We start from the raw sequence: 27,259 nt of genomic DNA on the forward strand, positions 1-27,259 counted from the left end.
TACAAAATCATAAACACATCATACAAAGCCCAAACAAATCATAGGACTAGACCACCAGCTATGGTAGTTATAAGCTAACGAAACACTCGTCGACTTCAACCACCTAAACGAGAAAAGCTTGATCTTGTCCAACAAAATATGGGGCATGTCCTCTGATCCTGTGAATAACCGATGGTTTCGCTCCGTCCATACAACCCAAACACACGCGAGCCAAATAAGCTGTAAAAATGATCGACGCGCGCGAGATCCACCTGCTGAAAGAACAAACTGAACAAAATGGTCACGCAGAGTAGTGAACTCCACCAAAGAGATACCAATCCACGATCGCACTAGATCCCAAAGAGAGTCAACGGTAATGCAGGAGATGAATAAGTGATAAGCTGACTCGGCCTCTCCACATCCAAAAACGCAAGTGTGCTGTAGAAGATAAAACGCCTCGAGTAACCAGATTTACTCTCGTAGGCAACCTGGCACGCAATAAACGCCATGCGAATATTGAAACCTTCAAAGGAACCTGAGGATGCCAAATAAGGTTATCCGCATCATCTAAAGTAACCGAAACATGAGAAGTGAGAAGCTTATAAGCTCCTCTAACAGAGTAACCCGTGTCAAGTTCAGGACGCCACTGCCACCTGTCAAAAGAATGAGCCTGCAAGATAATGGTGAGTAGAAAAGACTGACACTCTCCCAACATCTCCTCCTCCCATGCCCTCAGCTGCCTCCGCCACACCCACGCCTCACCCCCCTCACCCCATCCTGAAGCATACATCCCTGCCACCGTACACGATTTGGTCTCTGCCAACTCAAACAGGCGCCCAAACCGCTGACATAAAGGGATCTCATCCACCCAGGGGTCAGTCCATAAAAAAGTATCGGACCCATCCCCCACCCTCTTCACTACCTGCTCCCGAAACCAACTGCCCCCTATCTCGCCTTCTCCATCCCTAATACGCGCTAACTCCCTCCACCACAACGACCCTCTCCTCCCACCATCTCGAAGTCTACCTCCCTCAATCCCATAACGAGCTTCCAATACTCTAAACCACAACCCCTCCCTATCCACTAGCATCCTCCAACACCATTTACCTAAAAGTGCCTGGTTAAACTCCCTCAACCGTCTAAACCCCAAACCTCCACTCTCCTTACTTAAGCAAATAGAGTTCCAATTAACCCAAGAAATTTTCCTAGAATCCTCACAACCCCCCCAAAAAAATTTAATGAAAAGAGATTCAATGGAAGAAATAGTACCTGAGGGAGCTTTGAAGAAGGAAAGAGTGTAGACAGGTAGAGAAGTCAAGACAGATTTTAACAGAACCAGACGACCACCAAAAGACAAGAAGCGACTCTTCCACCCGGATAATCTATTCTTAATACGTATCAACATCGGTTCCCAGAAACTCAAACGTCTCGGATCGCCCCCAATCTGAAGACCCAGATAAAGGAATGGAATCTTTCCCACTTTACAACACAGAGCAGACGCAGCTTCGCCTAACCAAGAATCATGAATATTAACCCCGACCAACATGCTTTTATTAAAATTAACTTTCAGACCCGACATAGACTCAAAAAGCACAAGGACAGCGCGCAGTGCCCGGACATTACCCCAACTTTTAACCCCCAACAAGAGAGTATCATCTGCGAACTGCAGGTGTGACACCGTCATCGAACCCTGCCCACCAATACTATACCCCGTAAACAAATTCTGCGCTATCATCGCTTCCATAAGCACATTCAGACCCTCAGCAGCTAGTAAAAATAGAAAAGGAGACAGCGGGTCGCCTTGCCTAAGACCCCGTTGTAGAGGAAATTCATCAGTTGGACTACCGTTCACTAACACAGACGCTGTAGCCGAACAAACACACTCTCGAATCCACTTCCTCCATAGGGTAGGAAATGACATTTTACCCATAACATCATCCAGATAACCCAAATCCACTGAATCATAGGCCTTCTCAAAATCTACCTTAAACAACATTAGATCCTTCTTAAACTTCCGCGCCTCATCCACCACCTCGTTTGCAATGAGTATGCCATCGAGGATTTGCCTACCCTTCACAAACGCCGACTGGGATTCAGAAATCACACTACCAATCACTAAACGCAACCTATTTGCTAAAACCTTAGCCAAAATTTTATACAAGCTTCCCACAAGTGAAATCGGGCGAAAGTCATTCAACCTTTGGGGGCTATCAACTTTAGGGATCAAAGTAATAAAAGTAGAATTTAAACCCTTTGTCAATTTGCCATTACGATGAAAATCAGAAAGAAAACGCATAATGTCGCCCTGAAGCTCAGCCCAGAAATCTTTAATGAAACCAAAATTAATCCCGTCTGGTCCAGGACTTTTATAACTATCACAATCCCACACGGCTAACTTCACCTCAGCCTCTGTGAAAGGTTTGGTTAAGCCGGAACTCTCCACCAGGTTCAAAGATTTAAACTGAAGGTCCTCAACCCTAGGCCTTTCCACATTAGATGCCTTGAAGTGCGACTCGAAATGTGAAAACACGGCTTGTCTAATAGGGATTACTCCCTCGGTACTGACCCCATTCACCTGAACAGCAGACATAACATTCCTACGACGACGCTCTGCCAAAACCGAATGAAAGTATTTCGAATTGGCGTCACCTTCCTTAAGCCACAAAGAGCGGGATTGTTGCCAACTAATGCTAGCATGCAGCCGCGACAACGAATGAATATCAGACGAAACCCCATGAAATTCCGCCAACTCCTCCTCAGAAAGAACATCTTCCTCCCCCTTCTCATCAAGAACCGAAAGCCTACCTTTCAGAGTCTCAATGCGACCGGGAATATTTTGAGTATGGGTCTTATGCCACTCTTTAAGACCTGCCTTAATCATCTTAAGTTTTTCCTTAAGCACATATCCTCCCCACCCATCTACCTGAAGCGAATTCCACTTCTCTCTCACAAACAAATTATAGCCGGGAATATCCTTCCAACACTTAAGCATTCTCGACGGTCGAGGACCCCAATCTTCCTCGTTTGCAGACAAGACCAAGGGACAGTGGTCAGATAACCCTCTCATCCTAGCCACTTGTTTACAATTAGGCCAAGCCAGACACCACTCCTCAGATAGAAGGAACCGATCAAGACGACTCATCGAAGAACCATCCCCTTTAAACCAAGTAAACTTACGACCAATCAGAGGTAGATCAATAAGGTTATTATCTTCTATAAAACGAGCGAAGGGGACATGATCCAAAGAGCGGTGACCACCTCTAGACGAACGTCTTTCATCAACAAGTTTAACAGCGTTAAAATCTCCACAGACGCACACCTTCTTACCCACCAGTGAAATAAGCCTCACAGACAAGGAGTCCCATAACACTTGCTTCGCCCCATCATCACAAGGCGCATACACATTCGCCACAGTGAACTCTTCTCCAGTCTTAGAGAACCTCCCATAACACCACAAAACATAGTCATGGCTTTCTGTCGACCACACCTCCACCTCCGAAGTATCCCACAGAGTTAGGAGCCCCCCTGATGCCCCAACCGAGGGACGGTAAGATAACCCGTGAAATGAGCTTCCCCAAAGACTCGAACCAAGAATAGCGTCGCAGTTTTGCATCTTCGTCTCCTGAATACAACAAATTAAAGGTTTCAGATCCTCTACCAGCTTACGAACTTCCTTCTTCTTCTCTAAACCACCCAACCCTCTAATATTCCAAGATACAATCTTCATTAGAAACTCCCCCCCCCCCCCCAACAGACAGATGAAACATACCAACTAACACTCATCCTCAGGTCGGGATCCCCCACTCCCCCCCGACCTCTGACCCGAAGTCTCCTTCTTACCTTTACCTGCCCTAGAGAGAATGTTGAACATATTCACATTATCTCCCTTAAACTTAACCCCAATAGCTTTCCCTATCCCCCACACATCGTCCATCTTCATTTGTTCATTTCCTTGAACAGCCACCCAGTTTTTCCAATCATTGTTGATGGATCCCGATGAGGTTGAATCTCCTTCGGACACGTGGCGAGTCAAAGAACAAGATCGGTTAAAATTGTCCCCACCCCTGCGCCGCCGAACGTTCTTTCTTAAAACTTTTAGCACCTCACGGCGATCATTACTTGGCATCCTGGCAACTTTTTTAAGACTGTGTAACGGATGACGAAGCAACCCTCTTTCTTTCCTCCTTCGGGAATCCTGTTGCCCAAACTTATTTAGACTCGTCCCATGATTATTCCCCTTCAAACGTTTCTTACATCCTGAGAAAATCACCCTCGCCTCCCCGTGATTCTGGTCTATTAACCATTCCAAACTCCAAGGTCCAGAAATTGCAGAGCGTCTCGTGTTCGGGGGGCAAGAATTCATACGTTTACTTCGAGGTGGCCGAGTAGAATGGCGGGCCTGAGCATCCGTCTTAGAAGGGGACAAAACTGATCGTACAACCCTTCATGATGAACAAGTTCTCCATGTATGTATCTAAGAACATGCTCAAGTTCTCCATGTATTTGGTAAGTTTAGGAACTTAATTCCTCTTGGGATCTCAATCTATTGAACATAGAAAAGAAGAAGTGAAATATATTTGATTTGCATATACCATTTAGTCCAAACTTGCGCTTGCTCAATAATTTTATCAACATGATTTAGTCTCTTTCTGTATAATCTTAGATTTAATTTGCACATTTTGATTATTTCTACTCAACACATGCACATTGTCATAGCGTAAGTAACACCACTAAAATAAAAAATTTAGTTTTGCACTAAAAAAAGAGGAGTGTTATTTGTACAACAAATTTTAGGACAACATTTAGGACAACATTTTTTACTTTCATCTTTTGAGAGAAAAATAATAAAGAAAGAGAAGAGGAGAGAGATAGTAAAAATACTATGAGAGTATGAGAGAGAATGTTGTCTCAAATGTTGTCCAAAAATAATGTACAAATATCATTTCTCCTAAAAAAATCTCAAATTTAAACAAAAACAATCTCAATTTTGTCATAAACTAACCCTTAAAATACTAATTTTTTTCACTTTTAGGATTATTACTGTCAATGTTTGGTTAAATCTTGTCATCATCTTTGTTGTTAATTGATAGTGTTTTACAATGGCTTAATAACTGCACCCACTTGTTGGATGAACATATTCACTATGTCATGAATCATGATTATTATCATCTATTCTTTTCTCTAACATTTTCCAATAAATAGTGTGACAATCACACAACATAGGTTGTTCTTGTCTATTTATGTGTGAAAACAAAAGACTATCACATCATTATCTAAAGAAATATCATCAAAATTGGATAATATGTAAAATTAATATTTTACATTATTGGTGTACAAAAATTAATTTTTAGATTTAATTTTTATACACTGACAGTGTAATATTTTAATTTTACACATTACCAGATAAATTCAGAAGAATTTAATTTATATGCACCGTCGGTGTAAATTTATTTTGCACATTCGTCCAATAATATAACGACACATCATGTATGGTAATTAAAAATACATGAAGTGTCACATTCATTAAGTGGTGTGGCAACGTGTTATTAGATGTATGTGTAAAAAAAATTTACACCGACGGTGCACAACAATTAAACTCAATTCAGAAAGATAAAGCCGTACAAAACAAAGTAGCACATGTGCACAAAAGAATCAGAAAACGGTACTCCTATCATATATATATGTCACTGCAAGATTTGTGGGCGATATAGCATTCCCATTTCTTTTCTTTTTTTTGTCACCGCATTCACATTTCTTTTCTTTTAACACCAAACCAGTAATTCTTGTTGCATTTTTGCCAAGATGACCCACAAAGGACCATTTATTTATTATTGTCGGGTAATAATCCAAATTCATCACGTTAAAAAGGAAAACATCATTCCCCGTGAGCTTAGCTCAATTGATAGGGACATCGCACTATATGTGCAGAAGTTCGGATTAGAATCGGGACACTTCACTTATTCACCTTTAAGATAAATTTTTTAGTCACTAAACTACTTATTAATTTAATCACAATAAGAGATGTCGACAAAATAATTAAATATAGCTGAAGTGCAATAACTAGATATGTCTTATTATTTGATGAATTTAATTGATATGGACTGACGGTGTAAAATAATTTTACACTGTCAACCAATACCAACTATGTTTTCCACCACATCACCCCACTTCACCCCACTTTCTTGATATGACATGGCAAAATGATGGTTTTTTATTGGACGATCTTGCAAAACTATTTTACACCGTCGGTGCATATCAATTAAACTCTTATTTGATTGCCGACTTACGATGTTTGTGATAACTGAACAACGCCAACGATTTCCATCATAGATGTTCACATGCTTAACGATAAAAAAATGTAGTAGAGTAGAGATATTTTTGTTATCTAATAAGCATTAATATAAAGTTGGACATATATAAATAATACAGAATAAAGTAGTCTTTTTTTTAAGTAAAGGATAAAATAGTCTCTGACACAAACTAAAACATTGGATTTAATGGTTATTGAGTCCTCTAAAGATGATTCGTTCGAAAGAACTCGAGTACAATTTTAATAAAAATAATTTTTTGTCTGATTTTACTTAATTATTTTAAAGCCGAATTCTTGAATTTTAAATATGAAAGGTATTGACATTTATTTAGTGTTTAAAAGTATATCCAATATATACATATACCAAAATTATATTGATAATTTTAGTCTTTCAAAATAAAATGATGGATACCCCACACAAAGGGTTAGTCACATGATATAGTTGTGAACTATTGACTCACAAGCACAACCCAACCTCCATTTATATCTCTATATAATATCTAGCTAGATTCATATTCTAATATTCACAAGTCACAACCAACCCCAAAACAAAAGATTGAATTTTTCTCTCAACCAAAATGGCAACAAAGTTAACTCTTCTCTTCCTTCTCTCAACTCTCCTCATAATTGCAACTTCAACACCAACAAATTTCATAAAATCCTCATGTAGCACAACATCATATCCAACACTTTGTGTTGAATCACTCTCCAGCTATGCATCAACAATCCAACAAGATCCTCACCAATTAGTCCAAACAGCTTTATCACTTAGCCTCAACAAAACTCAATCCACTAAAAGCTTTGTTACAAAATGCAAAAGTTTTAAGAATCTTAAACCAAGAGAATATGCTGCTCTTCATGATTGTGTTGAAGAAATCACTGATAGTGTTGATAGACTTAGCCGTTCATTAAAAGAGCTTAAACTTTGCAAGGTTAGTGGTCAAGATTTCAATTGGCATATAAGCAATGTTGAGACATGGGTGAGCTCAGCTTTGACTGATGAAAGTACTTGTAGTGATGGATTTGGTGGAAAAGCACTTGATGGAAGAATGAAAGCTTCTATTAGATCTAAAATGGTTAATGTTGCTCAAGTTACTAGTAATGCTCTTTCACTTATCAATCAATATGCTACTAATCACTAGTAAGATTATTTTTCTAGCGTGAATTGGATATTCTCTGCGCGCAACTGCAGAGACTAATCTCATTTTAACCTATAGAAATCTAAGTTTTTGCTTTTAAGGTTGTTGAGAATCACTTAATTGTGGTTGGTTTCTTTTTTGTTTGTTTTGTTAATTTTATTTTATGTGACGTGTAATGTAATTACATCTTATATATAGAATATGAATCTTTGTGATATGCATTATAAGTGTGAATGAAATAGAGTTACTTTTTTATATATGATTTTCTTGTTTGCACCTTTCTTGTTATTATTCATTAATTTATGGATCTACTTCTGTTCCTAACTAACAACTCTTTTAAGTATAACTTACTCCTCCGGTCTTACAATAAATGATCCATTTGAAACAAATTTAAAAAAAAGTCTATTAAATAATTAATGTATTTTGTGTACTATAGAAATTAAATGAAATATATTACCTAAAAAAAATGAAATATGAAATATATTGAATGGAGAGTGATACAAAGTTTACAAAATCTAGTTTAATCGGCAGAAATGTCGAAATTGTTAAGTTAGACCATGACATGATTTGTCATTTCGTCTATTTAAAAAAAAAATCAATAATTCATTTAAAATTGGCATGAGTTATTTATTTTAAGACAATTTTATTTTACAAATGAATTACTTGTTATGGACCGAGGGAGAAAATTATATGTCGGTGGCTTGTTTGATATTGATATGCTCCTATATATAATATATATTATTTTTTGAGTAAAAAAAAACTAACTAATTCTCTAAAGCACTAGCTAGCATAATATTTATTTGGCTTAATTAGTTTATTGGTCCTTAAAGACATTTTAGGTTTTACAATGGTCCCTTAAGAAAAAAAAGGTCCGAATTGGTCCTTAAAGACATATATTTTTGCCATATTAGTCCTTTCCGTTAAAATTTAATTCCAAAAAGTTTAAATGGTTAAAATTTTTAAAATTAATATGGTTTTTGGTGGATCACTTACATTTAATGACATCCACAATACAGTCTACTAAAACTAACGTTTTTTGTAAAAATTTGATGGAAAGGACCAATTGAGAAACAAATGTGTCTTTAAGGGACCAATCATGACCTTTTTTCTTCTTTAAGGGATCATTGTAAAACCTAAAATATGTTTAAGGGACCAAAAGACTAATTAATCCTATTTATTTCAAATATAAAGAATTGTGACAAAATAATGTTTGTAAATATCAAATTGCCAACCAATAGATAGTTGGATTTGGATCCAGATAAATTTTCATTTCAACATCAAACACACCCTAGAAAATTCAATGTTAAGTATGGAGAGGAAATCACATCAATGGCATGTACACCCATAAAATTCCAAGTCACTATAGGTTTTTTCGTCATTTCATTTCAATTCATTTCTCAACATAAATATTCCTACCATATCTTTTTCTTTTTTTGTTAATATTCCCTATACGTCTCTTAAACATTTAGTACAAACACTCATCGAGTTGATTTTATTTTATAAAATAAAATATTCATCGGTTGAAGAAAAAACGCAACCTAAGTGTGAAATGATCACTTTGTTCATATTTTACCCATATGTGTGTAGCCCACTCTTCAATCTACTAAAACTAAATAAATCCTACCTTCCAACCGACTTTGTTTTCCACTTCTATTTCTGTACAACTTTTTTGAAAGTATGTACAATGCCAATTTGTTGATTGTACTTTTTGGATTTAATGATAAATCAACCAAATCTCATTACAAATTGGTAATGTGCAGTATTTTTTTTTTTTTTTGACAGCGGTAATGTTTAGTATAATATAGTGCTAGTATGTGATAATCTTAAATTAGGATAGGATTAATTTGTTAGGTCTCATAGTTTAAATTGTTAGAATTTAATAGTAAACTTAAATTAGATACATATCTATAGCATATTATTAGTCAATATTTTATTTCAACGGAGTTGGACAAAGTTGAGGTGTATGTAAGTATGTTTCGATATATGAATGGTTATTTCATCTTGGCAAAATTATGGTATTGTGATTTTGTTAAAACTTCAAAGTGTAGTTTTTATCAAAACTATCATGACTTATCATAAGAATGAATAAGACGAAACAGTTTAAACTTGGCAAAAGGACATCATGTTCCTCGAAAGGACGACTTGTATCTTTAGATATATGAAGATGATTTTTTTCTGAATTTTTTTTCTTTTTCAATAAAATTGAAGATTGAACTCAGGACTCATGTATACTACTCAAACCTCTCATAACTAGACTAAACTTAGTGGCTTTCTATATAAAATTACATTGAAGTATTAGCAAAAATAGGGAGGTGTTGATAGTCTTACCCTTATCTTTATTAAAAATACTGGTTTGGTTAGGCCCAATTTTATAGGTGCAACCATTTGCTAGTTGTCTATGCATTAGTTAGGCTCAATGCCATTTGGTTTCAGGAAACTCCCTAAGGTAATTAATTGCTCATTAGGTCACATTGTTTTAGACTTCAATAGGTTCTCAATCCCCCTCTAAAAAATTTATTTAAAACATTTTTCTGATAAACCCTCCCAATTTAGGAGAACGGAATAAAAAAATTTCTTAAAAAACAGAATGAAGACTTATGTGAGCAAAAAAAACATAGAAAGAGTAAAGTAGGTAAAATTTCTTCAAACCACTCTCCTTTTGGGTTTTTTTAGTTAGCTATTTTTTTGGACTAAAACATATTCATTGCATTGTATTAGACTTTGTTTGTTATAATTATTGAAGTATAAAATATTACTATATTATTCAATATACTTTGCCAATCTTTTTTTGTTATAATTACTAAAAAAATTTACGCGTTAGAGAGGGATGAAAAAGAAACATGGGGACGGAAAGAGAAACTATCATCTTCTTATTCTAAATCGTTTAAACAACGACAAATTACTACCATGGGCCATGTATATTGCAGCCCAAAAGACTAATTGAACCTCTAGCACAACCAAGACTCCAAGAGGTAGGAACAGCCTAAGGATAAGGCGAGTAAGACAAGGATTTTTCGCTTTCCACACCCGTTTTTCTTTCTACCTCTTTTTTTTTCATTTTTGTCTTTCTATAAAAACGTCAGAATACGTTTTTTTTTGAAGTTTTTCTAGTTCAAATTCGGAAAACATATTCCGAAGTTTTTCCAAAGACAAAAATAGAAAAACGGTGGTAGGAAAAAAACACGGGGGAAAATCTTCACAAGACAATCGTTGATGGTCTCTAAAAATATTTTTAAAAATTATCTAATAAAAAGGCCGTATATTCTTCATTTTTTTTTGGTAAAGAAAGCCTCCTATTTTTACTATTTTTAAAACAAAATTAATATTCTAGAAAAATTATATAAACTCATTGCCTTTATTATGAACTAAAAAATACGAAATAAAAACAAATTGATTATATTAATTTAATAAATAATTTTGTATTTAAAATGTATGAAATATAATATTGATGCAAGAATTTAGTAATTTTATTTATTATTTTTTTTAATAAGTTAAAAGCATATAAAACAATTCACACTCTATGAACCAAAATAACATACAAAACCCAAAATAAAACAATTTCAAAAACAAAACCTCAATTTATTAACTTATACCTTAATTTAATATATGTTATTGTTGATAAAATACAAAGCATTGCTAGTCTTCCTTGCCACATTCAAAACTCTACTTCTGATTTTGTCCCTAATTGATGAATCCACATTCATCTCATCAAATCCATCATAGCAAGTTTGATCATTAGTTATAGCAGAACTAACCCAAGTCTTTATGTTACTAATTTGAAATTCTCTATCAAAATCAACATCCAAATTTGTCATGGCATCAAGAGAATCTTGCAATTGTTCTATTGAATCCTTCAAATTGCTAAAACAATCTTGTACAACTTCTTCACCAATGCTTGACAATGTATTGTCATTGTTGTTTAGAACCTTCGATACGGCGGAGGATGCGCCGCGAGCCGCCTTTAACGCCACCGAAAGAGAGATGTTGCATAATTTTAAAGGATCTTCTTCAATTTTTGAAGCATATGGAGATAAAGATTTGTAGCATATATATGGATATGTGGTTGAATTGCATGAATTTTTAATATAGGTTTTGACATTATTTTTTTGGGTGGAATTGGAGGTGCTAGTGTAAGTGTAGGTAAGGTTGGTTTTGGTTGAATTGGTAGAATTTTCATCACATGCTAAAGCAATGCTAGATATTGCTAGGAAGATGAAAATTGCAAATGTGTTGGCTTCCATATGTAATTTAAATCTTGGCTCTTCTTCTATGTTTTCTTCTTTGTATGTGCGTGTGAGTTTATTTCCTTTCAAAAATATGACTTTATGTTTCAAGATTTATAGGTGCATTTCATGAATATTTTAAGGCACGTCTTCATCTATATATTCCATAGTTAAAGATTAAAATGCATGTTATGAAAGAGAGGATGCTATGAATTGTCTTTAGTTACCTTTCGGGCCTGCTTTTGACTTCCATTGAGATTCGAACGTTATTTTAGATTTTGTAAAGTTGTTGTCATTAATTAACCCTTTAATAATGGATTGAATTTGTATATATACAAAAAAAATTATTTTTACACATGCTCACAAATCCTAGTTTAACTTGCAAGAATATTTGTCTATCTATTTTTCTTTACACATGCACTCGATCAAATCATGTCAGATAGGTATTTCTCGAGATATTTTAAGAACCATCCTATAAAAATACTATAGTGTTATTTGATAGGATGCTCATTGTAAGAAGTTGTGTCTAAAGTTTTCTTCACCATATTTTCAAAGACCAGAGTGTCTTTACCCTGTAAAATTTTTGTTTTGTTTTTTATTTGGAGCTTAGGAATCCCTTTTTAAATCAAGAAAATATAATGGAAGGAAAAATATTTTCATTATGAAGTCATATGTGTTAGGTTTTAAGGACGAATTGTTAAGTTACACATCGACTATAAATACAAAAAATTGAATATATAATAAGAGTTGACCCATTAATCTAATGGTTTAAGATTTTGAGTGGAGACGTGACGTCTCCATTTCTTGTGAGCATTTGACTCAATGTTTCTCATGAATTCCCCCAGAATTCAATTCTCAACAAGTGGTATGAGAGTTGTGGGGGAGCGATAGTGAATCCTTGTATTGAATCAACAATTGATGCAGGAACTCACACTTAGCGGGTGGGAGTGAAACCTTATATTAGATCAACTATAAGATTACACTTAGGAGGAGATTGTTGAGTTTCAAGTATTAGTGATTAAGTTTCGCGTTAATTATAAATGAGAAGAATACTATATTTATAAGAGATGTAATTCATCAACCTAATATCTTGTAATACCAGAATGTTTGACCCAATGTTTCTCCTAAGCTCCCTCAGACTCCTCCAACATTATGCCACATGGTCACTCAACCATATAAACTATACATATACGACCTTACCGACAAAAATATTATAAGAAACAATATATGACCCGCCGGCATTGAAATGGGACACATATTAGCTTCCTACATTAACGTGAAACTGAGTATAAAATTCGTATATATGAATTGTCTATAAACCTTAATGATCGTGCAGGCAATTATATCATTCAAGTACAATTAACCATGAGAGATATGTAATCATGAGTATATAAAACAATAAAGAATTATTACGTCAAAAAAATTATTAAAGAATTATGAAATGTGGCGACAGGATAGTTATATTCATGAGGGGGTGACATGTGCAACCTATGAATTAATTATATATAGACATCTAAGTTGTAACATGCTGATCTATGTCAACTCCTTTTTAATTTCATCAAATAAAATAAAATTTCAATTCATATTAATTAGCTTAATTTTTTTGTTTCTAGAAGTATGCTTTATTCTTTATCATGCTACATGAATGCATTCTTGTTTTGTTTTTTGTGAACTTATGTAGTATTTATTTTATATATGTATTTGTTATATGCATTTTTGTGATTTTGTTTCTAAATTCTTTGAATTTTACTTTATAAATTATTATTTGCATGAACTTATTATGAAGTTTAATGCACTATTTAATTTATTTATTATCTGCGTTGAACTAGATGAATCAAACCATCAATTAATCCATGACCGGCAATTTTTTTTTTATATATTATATATGTAGGGTAAGTGATTGTGTCCCGGTACAAGATAGAGAATATCTTAGAATTCTTAGAGCTCTTAGAGCAATTACAAAAATAATTACATTTATTTTTCTCAAAGAATATTAGCGAAACTCGAACCCAAAACTCTCAAATTGAAGATCTGTCTTTTTACGATTAACCAAGCCTTTGAAGTTTAATCCATGACCTGCAAGTTGAAGCGAGAGAAACAATTAAGCACATGAATATGTGTTTGTAGTTTAAAAAAGTTTTCTAGTAAGAATAATTTTTTTTGTCGGACTTTACTAGTCTATCGAATAGTTACCCATAAAAGTAAGATGATATGGAAGGAGGGGCGCAGCTGAATTTTGGATTATCAGGACCCCTGCTTTTGACTTTTGAGAATAAGTTTAAAAAAAAATTCAAATAAAATAAAGTTTCTCTCTAGAACTCTTTTAACAATATGATTTTTGAAACGATGTGTAAAAAGAATGAACAAAGTATAAGATGCATAGTATGCATTCCGCATTCGTTTAAACCGGATGCAAAAGTAATTTTTTTTTTTTTTACCCCGAAGGAAGTCCTTCCAGAAATAGTTTTCAACCAGCAATAAACGCACCTCAGTTAGTACTCATTAGCTGCGTCATTGCCCCAAGGGCATGAACATTCACAATAGTTCACTAGTATTGATTTGATAGCTACGTTTAGTTCATTCTCTCCAAAATTATTTGTTCACTACCGATTAATCACTCTGATTATCTCATGGTTAATTATCTAAACTTTCCTTAACAACTTCTCAACAAGAACCCAATTTTGTGCTTGTTAATACTTGAACGTGTGTTGACACAAGTTTGCATTCACTTGACGGATTAATATAGTAACCAATAATGTAAAAAGTTGACCAATTAATTTAAATACATGAACGTGTGTTGACACAATTTTTGTCAAAACCGCACACAAAATTTCCTTCTTTTGCTTAGTATGCAAACTAAAAACACATGGACTACGTACCCTAAAATATTTCACCTATGCTTCAACAAAACGCTTATTACACAAAAGCCTACCAAGTGAAATTGGTTACAATGTTCAAAGAAACTATCCTTCTTCTACACCCTTGAAATAAAAGGATAATATATACAATTTTCTTTAACAACATAATGCATGCATATGAAACAAGCACACACCTTAAGCCAACTCAACATTCTCATCAAAATATTAATTTAATCACAGCCGCAAATTCCCAATTAATGCATTTATAAGTAAGTATAAGAATGTTGTTATGTGAATCCATATTAAGACACTTGTTTTTCTTGCAAAAACAAGTAATTAGGCTTCAACTTTCTGAATTATTAAGTAATACCAATTTTTCTACTAGATAAGATTTTATTCCTATATTCAATTAATTCGTTTCTTGCAATTACATTCATTGTTTGTATCTATGTCATTATTCATTATCACTTTCAATTCATGCCACACGTTTTTCACTACACACTCTACCTACAAAAAAATCATGTATATATATGCACACATATAGTTTGATTCTAATAAGTCAAAACCAAAAACAAGTCAAACAAATTTAAGCATCATCTATACAATTTGTTATATGCAACATAAGCTCTTACTATTATTTCTAAATTCTTCAAACATTCTACAATCCATCAATTATGGCAATCAATATTGGAAAAATATTTTTCATGCTCTTATTTTTATCTTCAATTTTATCAATAGCCTCATCAAGAAAAGGACCATCCTCAAGCAACATAGATTGGTGGTGCAACCAAACACCACATCCTCAACCATGCAAACACTACACAACTCAAATGAACAAACATTTCAAAATCAAACATAGAGTTGAATTTAGAGGAATGCTTGTTCAATTAGCATTAAAACAAGCTATCATCATGCAAAAAGAAGCAAAAGAAAATTCTTATCAAAATTCATCGGTGCATAAAACGGTTCATGGTGATTGTTTGAAGCTTTTTGAAAACACAATCTTTCACCTAAATCGTACACTTGAAGGCTTAAACAATGCAAACAAAACATGTTCACCACATGATGCACAAACATGGCTCACAACTTCTCTCACAAATATTGAAACATGTAAAAGTGGAGCTTTAGAACTCAATGCTCAAGATTTCAATTTCATTGTGCAAACCAATGTTATTGAGATGATAAGGAATATCTTAGCCATCAATATGCATTTCATGAAACACAACAAAGGTAATATATATAGCAATAATTGTATACTATTGAAAACTAAGCATTTCTCCCCTTTAAAAATTATTGAACGGTTTGAGTTTTAACCATGAGTATTTGGCCCACTGGATCGCCGAATCTGGTTCGAGGGTTCTGACATTAACTGGTTTCAACCTCCTCCCGATTGTAGTTGCGGGGATCGAACCGTGATCCTTCCTACCTATTGAATTGTTTATGCTATTTTTTATTAAAGAGAAATATTTATAGTATATGATCATACATATGCTAATCGAAATTTCTCGATCCGTCACTGCAGAAACAAAAGAAGGGTTGTTTCCAAGTTGGTTTTCTAGGCATGAGAAGAAGCTTTTACAGACTAACTCTTCAATAAAGTTCAATCTTGTGGTTGCAAAAGATGGTTCTGGAAACTTTAAGACAGTGCAAGCTGCTCTGGATGCTGCTGCTAAGAGAAAATATAAGACAAGGTTTGTGATACATGTGAAGAAAGGTGTTTATAGAGAGAATATTGAGGTTGCTGTGCATAATGATAATATTATGTTGGTTGGTGATGGAATGCAAAATACTATAATAACAAGTTCTAGAAGTGTTCAAGGAGGTTTTACCACTTATAGCTCTGCAACAGCTGGTGAGTTATATTTTATCTCTTTTCTCTTTATATGTTTTTTTTTTTTTAATTAAGCTTCTAATTTTAAATAATTAATCTTGAATCGTTTAAATTCAGGCATTGATGGACTTCACTTCATTGCACGCGACATAACCTTCCAAAATACAGCTGGTCTACACAAGGGTCAAGCCGTGGCACTTCGATCAGCCTCAGATCTCTCAGTATTCTACCGATGTGCCATATCAGGTTACCAAGACACCCTCATGACTCATGCACAACGTCAATTTTACCGACAATGCTACATCTATGGCACCGTAGACTTCATATTTGGCAACGCCGCAGTGGTATTCCAAAATTGTAAAATTTTCGCAAGAAAGCCTTTAGATGGTCAAGCTAACATGATCACTGCCCAAGGTCGAGGTGACCCATTCCAAAACACCGGAATTTCATTCCATAATTGTCAAATTATGGCTGCGTCCGATCTAAAGCCTGTCGTCGACAAGTACAATACCTTCTTGGGTCGGCCTTGGCAACAATACGCAAGGGTTATGGTGATGAAAACTTTTATGGACACATTAGTGAGCCCCTTGGGCTGGTCTCCATGGGGTGACACTGATTTTGCTCAAGACACATTGTATTATGGTGAGTATGAAAACTATGGGCCTGGTTCATCAACGGTAAACAGAGTGAAATGGCCTGGTTATCACGTGATAACAAGCCCAAATGAAGCTGCAAAGTTTACTGTTACTGGACTCCTTGCTGGCCCAACATGGTTGGCTACAACTACTGTGCCATTTACTTCTGGGCTTTGATTTGTGTTTCTGGTACAACCATCTCTTCATTACGTCAATTATTGTACTAAATTATTTGTAATTATATTCATTGTAATTCTTGTAAGAACAATGTTCAATATTCTTTTGTATGTCGTGAGAGATATACAATTATTTATCCTGTTAATTAGGCTCATATAGTCCATTTAAACACTTTAGTGATTGTTCTAAAGTTACGTTTTAAAATAATATTTAGAATTTTTTCCATTGCGGAAAAAGGAACTCAAAAGACAACAACTAGAGTTTACATGGAAACAGTTCTCAATGGTACTTAAGCCATGAGGCTCTCCGACCTATTCAACTAGTCTAATAGATTGAGCTCTCCTTATATACTTAAGTTCTAACATCAGTGTTTTCATTGAAAGTTTGTCCACAAAAATTGATTACGGTATTCCATTGAATGAACTCATGATATCATGCACGAGTGTTGTATTAGAAGAAAAACTTCAAATGATAAAAGATAGATTTTAAGACTGACATAAACAACACAGTAAAACTTTGAATGCACTAGTGGTGGAATCAGGGGCACAATTAAATGACTTAGATTTGAAGGGGAGTCGAAGGTTCTTTCTGAAGATGAACCAGGGGAGCGTCGAGTACCATCGATAAAGTTGCAATCTTTATTCGAGATAAATTACAGTGTCTAGTGGCAAAGGTCTAGAGTTTTGCGGTTGTGGTTAAAAGAGAGTGACGAGAACACAAATTTTTTCATGGTATGGCATCTAGCAGGAGGAGACAATCCTCTTATGCATCTTGTGGTTGATGGTGAACATATTGATGGGTGGTAAATATCCGTCATGATGTTTACAATCGATCATTTTGACGCGCATTTTCAAGAAAGAAATGTCATCTGGTATATGCCATGGAATTGATTATTGCAGAGAACCAAACAACATTCATCAGAAAACTAAGATGGTAGAGAAAACCTACGATCAAGTTGATTGAAGGATTACATATTAAGAATATGAATCTAAACAATAATGATTTGGAGTTGGTGACAAAACTTACAAGTTCAGCAGAAAATAAATTTTCAATATCAGACACATAGGAGACCAAGATCAGGATTTAGAATATAAAAAATAATGATTCATATGATAGGTCAGAGCAACCTAATGCCAAATTTAAATACATGATAAAATATTAATTAAGAAAACTCTACTATTTTCTAACCATGTAATAAGAATGTGAATTACCAAACCCAAGTAGCCTTAATCACATTTTGTTGAATAGCATATAAACAACCAGAAAATGTGTACCTTTGACATAACTAAACAAAAAAGCATATGTTGTTTCTAAGAATGAGAATTGTAAAAATGTCACTTTGAAGCTTTAGCTTATAATGTGAAAATCAGAACAAGAATTCCCAAGAGCACTTTGTAGCCATATCCCAAAGTCAAAGAAGATGATGAATTTGGCCGCCAGCTGCAAATACAAAACAAAGTAAAAAGTTAACAATAAGAGAAAACAAACATGGACGGCCGTTTGTTTCTGGTTTAAAAATGTGATTTCATGATATTCGATAATTTAGAAAAAAAATTTAAACATTTTTAAGAATAGTAAAAGTTGTTGTGTTTGTTTACCATAATGAAAATCAATTATAATACAAAAATCAACTATCAAAATTCTCAAGAGAAGCTTTGTTGTTTAACAACTCCTCATTCGGAGCAGTTTTTAGGTTACTTTCAGATTTTCATTTTCAGTAAAAAAATAATTTTGAACAGCAAAATATTATTATTAATAATAATCAGGTCTCTCTACAAGACGAACAGAGACCCGTAAAAGAGGGGCTACAAAACAATGGCGCCGTATATAAGCGGAACACCGATGAAAATACCAAAACAGACACTGCCTAATAGAGGTCTACTTCTAATCTCATTCTTAGAAAGACACTCACTCTTCGGCTTCCAGACCACAAGAGAAGAAAAAAGTTAAAAATAAACTTTAAGAAACAGGCAATAAAACAATATAAATCGAAGTTTGAGATGTTACGTTTGAAACTTTTGGAGAGGACCACAATACATAACATTAGATGGTGCAGCGTAATCAGTTTCGCCGGATTCTTCAGGATTGACAACCTTCAGATAAGTTTCTTGACCTAGGTACCACCTGTCTAGGTTTTCTGCTCTCAGATTCCATAATCCAGCATTGTCTAGAGACACAAGAACTGCTGTCCATGCTCCAGGAAAAACCTGTGATTGTGGAAAATATATAGAATTAATTCCGTATTGTTCGAATATTTATAACTTAAGAGACGTCAGTTCAGTGGTAAGAGCTTTGTCTTACGACCTCGAAGGACTGTTGATGTTTTCTCAGAGACAGTTGTTAAATAGTCACTCCTATGGAACTTACCTGAGTTGTGCTGCGAGAAATTGCATCCCATTTATTATAAGAGTTTCTCGAATTTTCTGACCAATTACCATAGTCCATCCTAAATACAAGAAAGTAATTTTTTAAATTATGATCATCGAAAACAATATTGTAATTAGTGACATAATAAAGCGAAAAGGCAATTCTTACCCAACGACAAAAAATGAGTAGCCATCCAGATGAAAGTTTTGAACTGTGGTATCATTGTTTTGCAACACAATCTCAATGAATCCTTTATATGTAGCATTGATAATAGATCGGTCAATCACTGGTGTTCTGTTCATTGGCTTGCTAGGAAAATCGAGCTTATAAACGCCTCTTAAATGCTTTTGATCAGCAAGGCGAAAAGGAACATCAGGCTTACGGAATGAGATTCCGTTAATGATAGCGCGTGTATTGCCGTTGATCTTCACTGGCGGTGTAACCTTTAAGATGTAAGTGTCGGTTATATTGATACTGCCGTAATGAAAGGATCCTTGAGGGTTAGGACGAGCTCCACTGGATGATGTGTTTACCCTGCTCAATAACATTACGGAGAAATCAATTCATCGAAGTTAACTGATATGTAAAATCATCAAGAACAAAATACAGAAATCAAAATAGCACTCCAGTTAATCATTTCGTCTAGTAGAATTATTTATAACTAGATGCTATGGAATTTTGGATAGTGGTTATAATCCTCTACAAACCTGATACTTCTTGCTTGGTTCATTGATGCACCCGGGTTATACAAATCATCTGGTGCTGGAGGCAAAGGACCGGTTACTGCACCCTTGGAATTTTTATAGTGTAAAACTGCAACACCTGTAACCTTCTGCCACAATGATTCATTCACAAACCTAGCACTCGCAACAATGTAGTAGTCTGTACTTGCGTTCTGGTCGGTTGAGAGCAGAAAAGAGAAAGACTGGCCAGCATGAATATCAAAGTTGGTGTAATTTTGCTGAATTGTGTAGTATCCCTCCGTTTCTACCAGAAATAGATTATGATTTTGAATTCGGAAGTTCAAACTAGTTGAAATTCCAACATTATGGACACGAACTCGGTACGTCTTTCCTGCAAAATATATTTATTGTTCTAGTCAGAATTCAAACTACTCCAATTCCAACAACTTACAGTAAAATATAAGATAAAAAAATAACTCAAAAATAATGTGGAAAAAAAGAGAAAATAATGTGTTTCATGTTCTAACAGAAACCTTTACAGCAAGAGAAACAAACAAGCTACTTTGAAGTTAGCAAACTAGTCAAACCAATATGCCTAAGAAACCAGTAGAAAGAATGAAAGGCACCAAAATTGTCCACGTCTATCTAGCACTGACACTTCATTTTGAAGGTGTGTCTGGTGTCGGAAACATGGCAGTGTCCAACGCGACAATGTGGTCAGGTAACATGTTCAATCACTTACATTAGGTCAAATTATTACATCTGTCTATTTGTAAGTGTTGGTATTGTGTCCTGTGTCCGTGTTTGTGCTTCATGTGTTAGCATTATTATATGGCTTGAAAACAAAAATGGTGAAGATGACTAACACCAAAGTGTACAATAAAAGGCAATGCCGACATAAATACCTGGAACAACATCAATTTTTTCATGATCTATGCCATTAGGTACAAGAGTATTATTGTACTGATAAGGTCCCTTCCCGTTGATAAGAACACCATCTGGAATTCCAAGGGCTTTTCCAGCATTAAGTTTTGATCTTAAATCCTATATTTATCAAGGAAACATGCACAAAAGTACTCAAAAATCAATCACAACTTATAAAATTTCGAATCACCAATATTTACAAAAGAAAGGTTTAACGAAGAACGATAACTAACCACATGGTTCTGTTTATACCAATCACCAATCATAATGAAAATTTCATCATACGGCTTCGCAAAAGGAATTGGAATAACATCTCTATTGTTGATAACAAAAGGACCAAATCCACCAGAAGCTCTTTGGAAATTAGTAGAAGGGGAGTAAAAGAAACTCCCGATTTGATCCTTGACTTGAAACTGATATGTCCAATTCCATTTAGGAGGAATCGGACAATTAGTACCAAGAACTCCATCTTGCCACGAGTTTCTCCGCATTTGAATACCAGGCCTGCCACAAACATTTTTTGTCAAATCTGATAGATTGCAAACTATACGAACAACAGCTATGTTATTTGAACATTAAAATACAAACATTGTATCTGACACGTAAGTGTTTATCTCCATCTCTCTTACTTTTTATACAGCTTATACACATTTCAAAAATACATAAAATCAAAGAAATTGCATTAGACATCATAATTTCAATTTCAAAAAATCATTTTTCTATGAACAATGGAAAAATGAAGCAAAACATTGCAATGTAACAGTGATATACTAACCATGTAATGAGAATATCTTCATCCAACTTATTGAACACATTCACAGTTAGATGATTATTGGTTGTAACATTGATCAAAGGTCCTGGAAATTGTCCATTAATAGCTATAACCTGCAATCAGATTTAAGCCAAATTATCATCTAAATCAACAATATACTATAGGAACCTTTCAAACCTATAATTATACAGTGATTATTATATTATTATTATTAAATCATATTTGTGAGGTAAATAAGCTTCAATTAAAAAATTTAGGGCAAATCCAACTACAATAAATTAGTTAAAAAATAAACAAATCAAATGTCTCAGAAATAATCTCCATTGAAATAACACAAGGGCCAAGTCCACTATCAGTTTCAAAATCACAATCACATAGTTTAAAGCAAAAAATTAAAAAAGTTGATAGCTTTTTTCAAATCTACACTTTTCAATATACTTGAAAGGGACTGTTTCATAGCCATAAATAAAACAAAACAGAACAGAACAAAAATTGAAGAAAAAATAAAAAATTGAATATACAGAGAATATTTGACCTATTTTCAACCTCAGAATCAAACAATTACACAATATAATCACAATAATCAAGAAAAATCAACACAAGAAATTGATCAGTGAAAGAAAAAAAAAACTATACTATAACCACTGCATGCTAAGAATGAACGATAAAAACAAAAATAGATGAAAATAATTGATCAACGCTATTCTAAAACACAGAAACAAACGAAAAAAATGACCCATTTTGATGTTTATGATGACAACCCAATAAAGAACGTTTTTTGAGAAAACCCAAAAGAAACAGACAAAAAAAGGACTCATTTTAACGTTTTAGAAAAAAAAAATCGTAGCAAAATGACCCAGATGAAAAACGAAGCTTGAAAGAACGAAATGGATTGAGAAAATGAAAGAACGAACCTTTTGAGGAATACCGAGTGGTTTAACAGTGGCGTAAGTGATGTGAAGTTCTTTGTAAACAGTTGGGTCACCAGAAAAACAGAGGTTTGAAAACAGAGTAATGTGAAGGAAGAAAAAACAGAGAGAAAAAGGAGAGAATCGTAAGAGACCCATTGTTGAAAAAATGTGATTGAGTGATTAGTGCAAAGGTTTTTATAGCGTTGTGAGTATTTACAGAAACAAATGGAGAGAGAGAGAGAGAGAGAGAGAGAGAGAGAGAGAGAGAGAGAGAGAACGGCTATTTGTATTTCCAAAACAATGCTGTGAGAGAAAATATAGCATTGCACTTCATAGTACAGAGTTTGATTACTCAATGTAATTCTATTGGTTGAAAATTCTTCAATACCTTTGTATAAAAAAGTCTATTTTACTTATAATCGTTACTTGATCTAGTGGTGATTGACGATGAATTTAAAATGGAAAATTACGGTTCAATCACACGCAACTGTGATCGGAGGAGATTGAAACTGTTTGATGTCAGAACTGTTCCATAATCAGATTAGACTGTCTAATGGATCGGATACTAATTGTGAAAAAATATATCTTTTTTACTTAATAGGTACTCCCTTCGTACCACAATATACGTCGTTTTGACACTTTTACACATATTAAGAAAGATAATTAATGTTATATGGAAAAAAGAGATTATGAGTTGATTTACAAAATTGTCCTTCATTTATTGTATGGAAAGAATAAATTGAAGAATTAAAAGAAGAGAGAGTAATAAATAATTAAGAATATAATAGGAAAAATAACATTAAATATTTCATTGGTAATATAAAACGAATATATTGTGGTATAATTTTTTTTTCCAAAGTGAAATATATGTGATATGTGATACGGATGGAGTATATTTAACACAACTAATCTCCATCTCATAAACCGTGTATAATCCGTGTGTTTAACCAGAGTATTTGTGTTAAAGAATTTTATTTTAGGAAAATTGTTTTCTTTTACCTAAATCGGTTTTACCAAAATATCTAATTGTCTTTTTTTTTGACAAAAAAATATCTATTTGTTTATACTCCTATTATTTAAGATTTTATTTTATTGTTTTCTTTTACCTAAATCGGTTTTATCAAAATATCTATTTTTTTTTGTTTTGAAGCAAAATATCTAATTGTTTATACTCTTATTATTTAAGATTTAAGATTTTATTTTATACATTTAATTTTTTTTTTACAAGTTCTTATTCTTTTTTCTTATATATTTTTTTTGTTTTGTGTCAAAACCATTCTAAACTCATACACACAAATAGAGGAGTCGGAATTCGGACTCCGGTCATAACATCTGATCTAACAATTTCAATATTTTTTGTCAGTTGAATTATGACTTATGAATTTTTTTTCCCTTATTTTTTAAGGAAAATGTTAAAAGAGCATTCTCGTGAGAATGGTTAAGGAAACAAAAATAGTAATATAATCTTGAAAATAAATATGAACAAATACAAGGAAAATGTATTTTTAGTCTAGTTTTTTTTTTTTTTAAGGAATGTATTTTTAGTCTAGTTGTGTCCTAATGTTATTGGTAAAAAAATAAATATGAACAAATGTTAGTTTTTTTTCTTCTCAAAATGTAAAATTTAGACAACCATAATAATGCTGTCTATACCCTTGACCTATTATTGTTTTAAAACATTCTATATGCAAAATTTGTATGCTGTCTATTTTGCAAATTAATATTTGCATTTCGAGTCATTTTCATTGTGAAATTGTTGATATTTGCATCACCTTAATTTTTTGCCTAATTTTTGCAAACGTGTTGTAGAATTAAAAACGCACATTGAGTGTAAAAGGGTGTAAACTAAAAGCCTTCTTCTTCATTTTGATTGATTGGATCCTTTTTCTAAGCGAAATTGCATTAATTTATTCATTTTCAATCCTTATTTGGTTTCTAACAAATTAAGAAACAAAAAAAATAACATTTTTTCCCTATAATAATGAGTTAATACCAAAAAAAAAAAATAATGAGTTAATTACTTATTTCTCGTTATGTATGGACGTCCAAAAATGTAACATTCCGATTTTAGTTACTTAACATTCATTTCAATATTTTTATTTTATTTATTTTAGACGCCATTCTGTTACGCTAACATTGTTGTTGTGTGATTTTATGTACACGAGAAGAGTGATATATGTTTTTGTGCATTTCGCTCTAACTTTTCCTTTTATTTGGTTTCTTCTTCTATTATTTGATGTTGTGTCTAAGCAAGTGTTTCATCTTTCACAATCCAGTTGTACTCAAATCTTAAAGCGGTCCACGGTCCTACATGCATCACTTTTGGTCTCACCTTATAGTCTAAATATGGACATGTATTAATTTCTCTTTTAATTGGATTTATTGTTTTATTATTTCTGTTTTTACTATGTATATATTTTATATATACTCCCTCCGGTCCTATACATAAGAAAAAGTTTGATTTTTAAATTCATCGTAAAGTTGATGTATCTGGACTATAATGTTGTCTAGATACATAAACTTTACAATAAATCTAAAAAACAAATTTTTTTTTATATATATAGACCGGAGGAAGTAGTTTGTTTATCATTTTCATTATTATTGTATAATTTGGTCACTTACGTTTAAATTCGTTAGCCATGTAGACTATTTAAGCAAAAATTTGATTAAAATGACTAACTTAAAACTTTTTAAACTTAAGAGGTCTAAATAGAAACCTTAAATAAACATAAAGAACCGAATATCTCCGGTTATATATATAAGAAATATTTAATTTTTTGGATTCATTGTAAATTTATGTATTTAGACTATATTATTGTCTAGATGCATGAATTCCACAATGAATATAAAAAGTGACATGTTTCTTATATATAAGATCGGAGGGAGTATGCAATTAAGCTTTTTTTTAATGAATTAATGAAACTTTGTTTAATTTCTTTGACCACAAATTATATACTATTCATTTTATCACCATATGGTAAAAGTAATTTTCATATTATTTCAAAATTAACTTTTTAAAATGTTTTTGGGTAAAGTATAAGCTCTATTAGGAAGATTAAAAAAAATGTAGGATACCAACATAGTGTGGGTCTCTTATCCATTTAGTCATGGATTCGATCCCCAGCTAATATGTATGAAAAAATATTTATTGGGAGAGATCAACCCCTTAAATGAATCTCAGTTACCTCTAGTATAATGTAGTATAAAACAAAATCCAACCAAAAAAAATTGAACAAGCCCAACCCCACAAGATGCCAAAAATTAAGAAAATTTGTCAGTATAAACTTCAAGATAAAGTTAGGAGTTTATCTACTATTGAGGTAAATTGCAATAATAACAATAATAATAATAATGAAAAGAGTTTAGATTTAATCCACACCATGAAGATTTAATCAAATGTAGCAAATGATGCAAGCTGACATGAGCAAAGATAAAAGGTTTGACTAAGCACCGATTGTACTCGATAATTCATTTGACGACATGGACGAGTATCTAATAAATATATATTCCCTTCGTCCCAAAATATAAGAATTCATTAACCACTGCATGTATGTCTTTAATGACTTATTGTTTACGGCGCAGTGTTCTTTAATGACTTTTGCACTTACGTTGTGCTAAGTGAAGGTTAAGTAGTTTCAGTGGCAACGGTAACTAAATAGTGATAAGGTTGATTTAGTTTTGAGCAAAAGTTGTATTATACTAGTATCCAAACACACGTTAACCAAATGATGATGATGATGATCAAGAATTTCGGGATCCATTTGAGAAACTTGTAAACCATGAAATTGGTTAGCATGATTCAATGCATAGGTCGCAAAAGCACAAAAAAAACTTAACTAGTGATTAAACATTAAACTCACACTTGACCAAAAAAATTATATTTAATGAATAGATGATTTAGACATTCTTCGAAAGAAAAAAAACACCACACACACTAAAGCAACGAGAATAATTGTGACTAACAATCTCACGCGTTATTAATTTTAGCAAAGTTGGAAGACAGTTGTTCATTAACCAAACAAAGAGATTAAGAGACCTTCAACGACATCATTTTAGGTCAAAAAGAGGGGGCAACGCCCCACGACATCATTTTACTCTAAAGAAAATAGTCAAATTATGTCTCATTTCCTTCGCTCGTATGAGAAGACGAGAATCATCATTTACATACTAAACATCGATTCAAGCATACTAGAAAACCAAATTTTCACCTCGCCTTCTACCCTAAAAAAGATACAAGACATATCCTTCCACCAATTTGAAGCCAACCCTCCCCCTCCTAATCATGCCCCATCAATACCATATTTACAAACACTTTTTTATTCCATTACAACTCGTTCAATTAAAAGTAGACTAATACAACACTTTCTTCTTTTTTTAAAAAAATTTAATTTCTTAAGATATGTTTGTTTAAGCATTTCCAATGTTCAAAATTGAGTTTGACCATAGCTGA

The 27,259-nt window shown here is 33.4% G+C and overlaps 4 protein-coding genes across 4 annotated transcripts; 2 read left to right on the forward strand and 2 right to left on the reverse strand.

Annotated features, from left to right (window-relative positions):
* Window positions 1-6,792: 6,792 nt before the first annotated feature.
* LOC123915736 (21 kDa protein-like) lies at window positions 6,793-7,645 on the forward strand. Its single transcript, XM_045966951.1, has one exon. It carries the CDS (start codon window positions 6,868-6,870, stop codon window positions 7,429-7,431), a length of 564 nt encoding a protein of 187 aa, XP_045822907.1. The 5' UTR covers window positions 6,793-6,867; the 3' UTR covers window positions 7,432-7,645.
* A 3,240-nt stretch (window positions 7,646-10,885) lies between these two features.
* Window positions 10,886-11,727, reverse strand: LOC123916867 (pectinesterase inhibitor 4-like). Its single transcript, XM_045968440.1, has one exon. The coding sequence runs from the start codon at window positions 11,667-11,669 to the stop codon at window positions 11,028-11,030; it is 642 nt and encodes a 213-aa protein (XP_045824396.1). The 5' UTR covers window positions 11,670-11,727; the 3' UTR covers window positions 10,886-11,027.
* Window positions 11,728-15,094: 3,367 nt separating this feature from the next.
* Window positions 15,095-17,190, forward strand: LOC123919076 (pectinesterase-like). The gene is made up of 3 exons (XM_045971300.1): window positions 15,095-15,739; window positions 16,032-16,361; window positions 16,458-17,190. Exons 1-3 carry the CDS (start codon window positions 15,184-15,186, stop codon window positions 17,150-17,152), a joined length of 1,581 nt encoding a protein of 526 aa, XP_045827256.1. The 5' UTR covers window positions 15,095-15,183; the 3' UTR covers window positions 17,153-17,190.
* Window positions 17,191-18,234: 1,044 nt separating this feature from the next.
* Window positions 18,235-23,159, reverse strand: LOC123919077 (monocopper oxidase-like protein SKS1). Its single transcript, XM_045971301.1, has 9 exons — window positions 22,813-23,159; window positions 21,902-22,011; window positions 21,360-21,630; window positions 21,108-21,246; window positions 20,227-20,593; window positions 19,688-20,053; window positions 19,520-19,598; window positions 19,160-19,359; window positions 18,235-18,592 (listed from the first exon to the last, which is right to left on the reverse strand). The coding sequence occupies exons 1-9, from the start codon at window positions 22,963-22,965 to the stop codon at window positions 18,505-18,507; spliced, it is 1,773 nt and encodes a 590-aa protein (XP_045827257.1). The 5' UTR covers window positions 22,966-23,159; the 3' UTR covers window positions 18,235-18,504.
* Between the last annotated feature and the right edge of the window lie 4,100 nt (window positions 23,160-27,259).

This window comes from Trifolium pratense, linkage group LG3, assembly GCF_020283565.1.
Source record: "Trifolium pratense cultivar HEN17-A07 linkage group LG3, ARS_RC_1.1, whole genome shotgun sequence".
NCBI classification, from domain to species: domain Eukaryota; kingdom Viridiplantae; phylum Streptophyta; class Magnoliopsida; order Fabales; family Fabaceae; genus Trifolium; species Trifolium pratense.